Raw genomic sequence first — 9,507 nt, 5'->3', positions numbered from 1 at the left:
AATGGGTCTGTCAACACACCAAGGAGCAGCTACATGGAATTCAGATGTATTTTCTGTAATTGGACAAGCCTTACTCAGATACTCAAATAATTCTTGCTCTGGGTGCCTTAGGCAGCCTCAGGGAAGCTCTGAGTGTGCAAAACATGTAAAGTCACCTGCTGGAAGGATTTTTTTTTAATTTGGAGCCAAATCAACCAAACTTTCTGTAAGAAACATGCTGACATTGCCAGAGTTAAAAATCTGCTCTCAGTGAGAAGTTCCAGTTACCTTAATAACCTGTCTTTGCTGCAACGCCGTAAAAAACAGCTGTAACTGGAGGTTTTGATCTTTCCAGGGTGTCATGGAGTTTGCAAAGGGATTTAAAAAGAATTCTTGGACACTTAAACTCTGCAAAAAGACACCAGGGGGCTGGAGGAAGAGAAATCAGGTGGTTTAATTGGATGATGTGTTGCAGGCGCTCTTTGGGAGTCACTGAAATCTCTGATGAAATGTTGGGAAACTCCTGGCTTTGAGGGTTGAAYACATCCTGCTCCAGGAGGTGGCAGTGGCTGCACACGAACACACAGCGCCGTAAAACACGGCTTGGGACAACTTTTCCTGCTTTTTCGACCTTCTGTGAAACAAAACATCCCTGCCTAGAGCTTTCCCGACTCCCAAATGCACCCGCKTGTGCTCAGGTGTGTCACCAAAACCGCTTTTTCACAGACCAAATAAAACCTTCACCCCAGGATTATTAATCTTTTATTTCACAAAGGCTGAAATGAAATAYCCAAATTGACATAAGTTAAATTTACAAACTCACGACAGCTGTAATGGCCACTTGCATTTTGTAAATGTACATCGTCAGTTTTGTACACAAATTGTCATTACTATGCTCAACAACCAAACGCAGGGACAAAGGTTACTTTTAGAAATAAAACTGGTAAGAAAGTCAGAATAGGCAAAACTGCTCCACACAACAAACATATGACATTGTGACAGATGGGTTAAAAGCCTATTTAATAAAAAACTTATCTGAATCATTTATAGAAACCTGGACAATTCATTTCTGCTCTAACAGAACAAGAGGTGAAGCATCTAAATTCYGGAGGATTCCCGGAGTCAAATATCCATAGACCTAAATAATTAACCAAGAGCAGAACAAACTGAGGGACTGGAATACTGAGGGGGTTTTTTAAGCTAAATTGATACTGCAACCCAGAGTGGGAGTGAATGGCTGTGKTCTCCAGCAATGCTCCCAAACCTGCTGCAGGTTCTCCTGGGAATGCTCCTGTCTTGAGCCATTTTGTGTACCTTGAGTGCCCTCTCTTCAATTTTGGAGAGGCTGAGGTCGAGTCCAGCCCAGTCCTGAGGAAGAGGAAGGTCACCCAAAGGAGAGGTGTAARCACAGCCCTGCTTCACTCTGATTTCCTGGAGCAGACTTTGCTTTCCCAGAGCTCCCAGCTGGGTGTGATCCTGACCCCTGAAACTCCACTGAGTGGGGAATAACGAGCTGAAAAAAAGCTGAGCAGGACTGAGACATCCACAGCTATCACAGCGGCTTAGAGCTCAAAGGCAGAGCCCCAAAATGCACAAAAGCACTAAAGGACAGTTTGATTGGGTGCCTCATCGATCTTAGGAGCTTAGGAAGGTCTGTCCTACAAAAAACAACATCTGGGCACTAAGATAGGTCTGTAAGTCGTTCTGAGCACAAGGCAGCCTCGGCTGGCACCTGGCACTGGGTTTCCTCTAATTTATTCCTTGTCACATCATCTGCCTAATATTCTGCTGCTCCATAGTTTCCTTTAGACAGGAAAGGGTCTGGGATCCTCCTAATTTAATCTCTGTTCAACAGGCATAGACGGAAGAAAGAAATCAAGCAGATATTTTGTGTCACTTGTTTGTGTCACTCAAGACACTTTGAGATTCCTTTTAAATGAGATTTCTATGAGTAAGTGCTTGGCAGGTTTCTGTGCTTTATTTCCATTAAATTGTCTCAAGCTGTAAAAGATCAGAAATCATTATGCAAAGCTTGGCCATCAAAGAACTCTTTTGGATGAAGATTAGGAATATGCTCCTAAATATTGGAAATTTTGGGAAATACTAGAATATTACAAACATTCAGGGACTGGGAGGATTTAATGTATGTTCTTTTTTTGAGTACTAACCTGTTGACTCACTCTAGGTCAAAGTCTGGCTTTTCACAACAAAGTAAGCTAATTTTATGCTTTGGGAGAGAAAGAATCAGGGTTGTGTTACAGATCTGTACCAGGTGAGAAAAGCTCGTCCTGCTCRGGACAATGAATTTACAGAAGGCTCCTGACATCGTGGAAAGCTACACAGGATCCAGCTGGCCCCCTCTTAGATGGGACATGGCAATGTCACAGCAACTTGTCCTGTTGGGAGAGCTCAGACAGTGGTGACCCCATCCTGGAAGAGGGAGGTTCTCCTTTTGGGGCTGATTTTGTCCAGCAGGGATAACTGCGTGACGTAGTTGACTGGGCTGGTTTCTCGGGACAAAGTGCCCTGTTTGTGGGTGAAGGTCAGGTATTCCTGGTACTGCCACTTGCACAGCTGCTTCTTCAGCTCAGTTTGAACCTACAGGAAGTTAAAAACACAAAGAATGAAACTTAATGAACATTGAAGGTRAAATATGCCGAAAAGTCTGMCTGASAAYTYAGCCCAGATAAATCAGGATTAAGCCTTAACRATTTTATTAAGAACTTGAACTCTGWCATTATTMATTTTGAAAATAAATAGACTTAACTTCAAAAATTCAGAGAATTGCAGAAATACATTTGGAGGCCAGAGCTCCATGAAAGTCACTGACAATATTTATAATTTTGGTGGCCCCTATTCTGCCTTTATTTTCCCTTTATTATCCCTGTTAACCACACAGGGGCAGCCCCTGTGTACAACTTTACAGATGGCTCTCCAGATCTTGCAAGAATCTAATAAATCAAAGAGAGATTTCTTCCACCAATCCAGTGTTCCATCACTATCCCAGCGAACTCAAGGCTCTCCAGCACTCCTCAGTTTAATCCATATTGATAACACCTTGCCAGGCAGCAGCACAGTCTCTCACATTGTCACAGATACCAAAGAAACACACCCAGAGAAAATATTAATTAATTTTTATGGTTGCAGGGAACCGTAACAGATGCGCTGCCAAGTGGTRACAAATGGCCAAGCTGCTCCAGGAGCAGTTATCCCTAAGAAACATCGACCAAAGCCAGCCCAGCTTCATCTGGGGGCAGAGATCAGGCCCTGCCTGTCCCTTTTTAACACCTCCTGGATTTCTGTGTTGTAAAGTACAATATTCAAGCTATTAGAAGTCTGTTGAAGCAATTAAAAGGCTTTTTGCAGTGTCTGTGATACAGAAGGCAGGTGGGAAGCAAAATATTCTGTATTTACAGCTAAGTCTTGAAGGCACTGTCTCAAAATGGTCATTATAAATTGTTTTCCTAGGTAACAAATGTATTTTAGGAATTATTCACCCTTGGGTGGGATTGTTCTATGAGAATTGTCCATGTTTAAACCACTGCAGAGACTGAGGCACCATTTTTGTGTCATTCTCAGCTAACTCACTCCCTTTTCTGAGAGGTGATTTTACATTTTCTCATCACTTTGGATTTGTTCTACMCTTTTGGGAAAAGCACCAGCAAATTTAGTTAGGATTTTAAACGTAGGCTCACTGCATTCTACTGCAGGGAATTTCCCCAAAATCTACCAGTGTTATAAAACCAGGGAAAAAAGTGTTTGAACAAAACTCCTGACTGCACAAACAGACCTGGTAAAGAGAAAGGGAAAAAGAAAGGGACGAGAGAAGGGGAGAGAAGAAAGAGGAAAGGAGAAAGAGGAAAGGGAAAAAGAAAGGGGAAAAAGTAAAGGGAAAAGGGGAAAAAGAAAGCAGAAAGGAGAAAGGGAAAAGGGAAAAGAGAAAGAGAAAGGGAAGGGGGAAAAGAAGAAAATCACTAGGAGAAAATGAATCTGGAGAAAGTGAAGAACTCTACAAGATTTCCATTGAGACATCATCATGACAACCATCAAACATAAACCTGAAAAGAAGTCCCCTGACAGGAAACTTAGCAACCATTTTTAAAGGGTCATTGCTTCAAAGTTTATTGTGTGTCCTCTTGTCAGAACTGCATGAATACAAATAACATCAACAAAGGTACCAAGGGACAAAAAAGATATGGGGATGTCATCGTTTCAGGAGCAGATCAAAGACAGATCTGTTCTGAAAATAGGAGAAGAAATTAGAAAACATGAGGTTTTGATAATCTCACATACTTGCTACTCACCTCTGCGTTTGAGAAGCAATATAGGAGAGCAACAACAAAACCCTAGGACAGGGAGGGTAGGGAGAGAAAAAACATATGGATTTGAAATATAGAATCAATGACAGATTTTCAGGTTTCATGCACAGTTTGTGTAAGACAATAAAAAATACATATTTTCCATTTTTCTATTGGCGTTCAGGCAAGGCGACACTGTTTATCGAGTTTTCATAACAGAATTAAATTCCTCAATGGACTGGTGATATTTTATATATATTATTGCCCTTGTACAGTGACAGCAAGGATTAACTTGCTCTTTACTGGATCCTAAAAACAAATTCCCCCTCAGATGAGGTAATCATTGAAGAGGGATCATTTGAAGCACACATCAATGTGGACAAGTYGTGGTGGGGTACAGGGAAAAGGGATGGGAAAATATCTCAGCTGGTCAGTACTAAATGTACCATACACAGGCCCTGGCCCTCTCAAATCCATGCTGCTGTTCTGAGTAGTGGTACAGGAAAATAAAMAATGAAATATTGACATGGTTCACTGCTGCTAAACGGTAAGGGCAGAGCAGGTTGTTTTATTCCCCCATTTATGATTCTTCTTATCATTATTACACATGAGATAGTTTTCAGTGAGTTCACCTCAATCTGCAGACTCACGGCATTCTGTCATTGTTATTCAACAAAAGTAGACATTGTATTTATTTCTGATTATGATTATTAATACAAAGTCTGACTCAGAGATTTCAAATAACAAAGGAGCAAACAGAAGGACTGATGAAGGAGAGAGATGGAATGTGTGTGTTGAATTTGGACACGTTAATAAATCCTACTCTAATAACAASCTGAAGTGTGGTGTTTCAGACCAAACCTCTCAGGGCTGTTAAATGTTTTGTCCATCTTACCTGAAAAGAGCCCAGGCCCAGCTCGATGTACAGCCGAGCTTCCAGACCAGTGCTCTCTGGGAAAAACGCAAATACGATGTAGTGCACCCCGAAGAGGGGGATCAGAAGCAACGTGGACTTTGCAAGTCGCCTGGAAAAGCAAGAATTAAAGAACAATGCACTGTTAGAAACACAGAATGAGTGATAGTAATTATACGTTGGAGCTTTTTTTAATTCAGAGTACAGCTCCAAATGCAGGCAACTGCATCCAGAGAAGTTATGGAAAGGTCCTCTGACTGCACTGATGGGATCCCCAGGGACTGTGAAGGGGCTCATAAACAGCCAGGACTAGGTCTGGTTATCCTGTTATTGCAAAGAATTTAAAGCAAATTATCTGCCTYTTTCTCCATGTGGTCATTTGTGTGGAAAGGACTGGCAGTGAGATGGGTTCATCCCCTGACATTTAMACTCTGAGCTTTTGAAGTTTCATACTTTGTACTTTACTTTTCTCTTTATCCCCGACGCATCCACCCTACCCTTTTTCCCCTGAAGAAAAAGCAAGATGTGATATTTGGGATGAAAAAGAAAGTTCRCATTGCCTTCTATTCGAAGGGGAGCAGAACTTTCTCTTCTCCTGTCCATAAAACATTTCTTAGAGCAGTTAGAAAAAGCTCTGTTAAAAGACCCAGAAATACTCACACAAAGTGACTTGAATGACTCCCTCCTCCCTCTTGGGATTTCAATTTATGGACTAGAATCCTGATCACATTAATAAATATAATAAAGTTAATCTGAAAAGACAAGAAAARATCTGTAAATTTACTACAAACCAGGACCTTCTTCAGTTGATATCAATAACTGAAAATCCCCACTTTTAGGAATTGCGCTGCTATAAACCCATATATATCTCTTCTCTGCTCAAATCAATAGCTTTAGAAATAAACATTGTCTTTCCCACCAATATRTAGTTGTACATAAAGCATGATGAAAGTTATGTTGAATTAACRTAGACCTACATTTTATGTCTGCTATTAATGTCTGGTATTTCTGATCAGAGCTTGGCAGATTTTAACTGGAAGAGAATACACAGATTTTACAGGATCTAAAGAGTGCTCCCTGCTCCCTTCATTGTTTATGACAAAGATTATACCAGATACAAACCAAAAMAACAGACTGCTCCCTCCCTGAATTAAGGTGGTAAAAATTTGTGGATAAGGGAGATTTTTTTTTTGTCTGAAGTTGCAATTATAAGAACTCATTTTAAAAGCAYGCTWAATAAAATTACTTACACACAGATACTCAAGGGAAAAGGAAAATACTCACTAATACAGTCAGCAGAATGGGGCCTTTGATGATCCACAAGACAACTCCATTTTCATCATCATCCCAACACCTGGAACAAAAACAAACCCAGTTTTGTTGTCTGTGCCACGGGAGCTTCCCACAGCACACAAGAGCTCAGGAAAGGAAAGTGGTGGTCACCAAGTTTTAARTCACTGTCTAAATGTCCCTGGTTTCCTTGTAGTGCAATTTAAGAAAATTTAATCAGTAAGAATCCCAGACTGAAGAACCAAAGCAAAGTAAAAAAATACATTTTTATTTTCAGGCTTCTTTCTTGCTCTTCTTACAATCTCAACTCAACTTCTTACTCAAATCTCCTGACTTCTGAGCAGGACCAAAACAGTGCCTTTTCCAACTGATGTGAAATGGTCTGAAACCTTCAGGATAGCTGATAGTAAACAATATTTTTGTTTTATTTATATTTGACTCTCGTATTAAAAGATGAAAATAAATAAAATAAAATAAGATAAATGAAACTCAAAAGAAATAAAATAAAAATTAAAAAGAATAGAAATAGAAATAGAAATAGAATAGAATAGAATAGAATAGAATAGAATAGAATAGAATAGAATAGAATAGAATAGAATAGAATAGAATAGAATAGAATAATTGAATGGAAATGAAGAAACGACTTAACAAGACAATGTTGTTCATTTGGGAAGAGCCTTTTTGAAGAGATTAAGATTAGTGATTTATGGTTTGCTTTAACACAAAAGCAGCGATTTTCTCTRAGTACAATAATTTCAACAACTGGGYAATAGGAAACTAAATGAAATTTCAATATGCTGTGTCCAGGTTTTATTAGCTCATGAATGACCATAAAAATCAGAACTCATAAAACTATTTTCTCACTTCTGTATGAGTTGTAAAAAATTGGGGCACAACTTTGGAATGTGAGAAYTTTTCTCCTGTCTTTTCTTTCTCCACAACTTTCCCCCCAACCAGAAGAACAGAACACCATAAAAAAATGGGATATCTTAGTCTTCCTTATCCAAGCTCAGACTTACCCAGTGTTTTGTTGATGGATTCGTGTGAGGACCCAAGTGAACATCACAGCAGTGGGAGCTCCTGAGCAAATCAGTGGAAACACAATAATTGGTTTGAATATCGTGCCCCATGGCAACTTTATTCCAAGCAGGTTCACAGTGCAGCAGGATGGATTAAAGGTCAAATAATGGGTCAAACAATTTTAAATAACTTTATGAAAGAATTTGCAGTTAGGGAAAAGGAAAATAAAGGAATAAAAGGGCAGGAGAATGAAATCATAACAAAGGAGAATAGGGAATGCTGTGAAACTACATTTCCAGAARTAAATGCTAAGAATTACTTGAAGGTTTGGATAGGAATTACAAGCATTTGTAAACTGGAGTAACCATTTATTTAGCTGGGGTTCTTTTATCTTGTGAATCGTGGCAAACAAATACTCYTTTTACAGCAGCTGGAAGAGTTGCATTTTTGTCCCAAAGACTCTACTAATCRCTCCAGACCAATCAGTTGATAAGAATTTCATGAAAAGTTAACTTAATCCAGGATCCAGTGATTTCAAGCATCACATTATTACTGCTTCTCCTTCTATCCTCCTGCATTTATGACTGGGGTTTTTAAGAAGRCCTATAAACCAGAAATTGCTTTTGCTCTCCTCTGTGCAATTGAACTTTCAACGACTAACTGACTTTCAAAGCTGCCACAAAAGGGATTCTAATCTGAAACAGGTGACATTTTCACTGATAAACCTGTACAAATGGTGGTAATAATTTTCTAAGTATCATTTGAGCTATGTAGGAAGAGCCCAGAATTTGTCCTTTCAAATTTCAGCCCTTTATTCAAGTCCTTTAAGCTTGGACCATGTTAATTTCAAATTGGCTTTTTAATTAATTAAAAGAAATATTTACCTCCCTATCACTTAAGATCTGAGTTGCCCATGAGGTGTCTCTCACCTTCCATYGATTACAGAAGGAGATGAGGATTAYCACATCATTAATTGAGTTGTTTGCTTTCTTATCTCAAGTTGGCTGTGATAAATCAAGGGCTGACATTCTGCTTTCACACAGTCCTACTTGGAACAGCTCCAAAAAAAAATTAATAACATTAAATAAAGTCTAAAAATCTGAAGGTGAAGGATAAATTAATATTTATTCAGGATGGTTTGGATTTCACTTCTAAGATGAAAAATGTCATTGCAACGACTCAGTTTGGATGCCTGTATTTCAGGCTTGCCAAGGTGAGACATGGGAGTATCTGAGAGGCACAATAAACAATTCTGAGCAGTGAAAGGAATCTTCATGTATTCCTGTTCTGAATATTAGAGAGAATTTCAATTGCTCTATAGCCTCAAATGATTCCTTAAAACCAGGAGATCTTGGGGAAAAAATAGAATTATTTGATTCCTAGACCTGGACTCACATGATTTAAAATTAATTTGTCAAATTCTGCCAACTTAGTCCCTCAAMCTTCTTTAGTCAGTGGGAAAATTAAACACATTTTTAGGATATTATCCAGCCATATTCCTCATCCTCTTGAGGCCTGGATAATCACTACTGTGGTGTAAATAATTGAGATAGAAAAGGCAGTACAATGGTGTGGCTTTGACATATCAGTATTGGACAAACAGGCAATGTCCCTCAGAAAGGTGACACCTTTGACGGGCTCCTTTCACCTCAAAACACAGATTTTATCCAGTCATGCAAGCAACCAGAAGCACTRAATGGCACAAAGAGGAAGACAGGGCTAACCCCAGCCAGTGAATATGAACCACCACACAAACTTCTTGTTGGAAACGAAGGTCAGCAGCAGCAGGGTTTGCAGGTAGATCCCTTCGATCAGAAGCCAGAAGAAATTGGCCAAAATACTGAACTGGAAGAAAGCCACAGCAGCCTTGCAGGCAACCTGGAAGTGCAGAGRAAGAAAATTCTGTTAGAGCTACTCTTGTTGTGTCTGGTTTCTCACAAATGYAGGCAAAATTCAATGTTATCATGAAATAATGAAGAAATGGCCAGATTTCAGTATGTTTGGGGT

At 39.3% G+C, this 9,507-nt stretch overlaps 1 protein-coding gene across 1 annotated transcript in view; it reads right to left on the bottom strand.

Moving 5' to 3' along the window:
* Nucleotides 1-2,331: 2,331 nt before the first annotated feature.
* Nucleotides 2,332-9,507, bottom strand: part of LOC130576322 (vasoactive intestinal polypeptide receptor 1-like) — a 25,304-nt gene continuing 18,128 nt past the window's right edge. The window contains exons 8-14 of the mRNA XM_057370886.1: nucleotides 9,225-9,378; nucleotides 7,500-7,560; nucleotides 6,475-6,544; nucleotides 5,851-5,942; nucleotides 5,173-5,302; nucleotides 4,284-4,325; nucleotides 2,332-2,577 (exon numbers count right to left, since the gene is read on the bottom strand). Of these exons, the coding sequence (XP_057226869.1) occupies nucleotides 2,389-2,577; nucleotides 4,284-4,325; nucleotides 5,173-5,302; nucleotides 5,851-5,942; nucleotides 6,475-6,544; nucleotides 7,500-7,560; nucleotides 9,225-9,378 (738 nt within the window). The 3' untranslated portion in view covers nucleotides 2,332-2,388. The remainder of the gene's footprint in view (nucleotides 2,578-4,283; nucleotides 4,326-5,172; nucleotides 5,303-5,850; nucleotides 5,943-6,474; nucleotides 6,545-7,499; nucleotides 7,561-9,224; nucleotides 9,379-9,507) is intronic.

The sequence above is a fragment of the Malurus melanocephalus genome, unplaced genomic scaffold (genome assembly GCF_030028575.1).
Source record: "Malurus melanocephalus ecotype Western Australia unplaced genomic scaffold, MMel_1.1 scaffold_135, whole genome shotgun sequence".
Lineage (NCBI taxonomy): Eukaryota > Metazoa > Chordata > Aves > Passeriformes > Maluridae > Malurus > Malurus melanocephalus.
The sequence above is the reverse complement of the archived record's forward strand: the minus strand, read 5'-3'. Positions and strand labels throughout refer to the sequence as shown.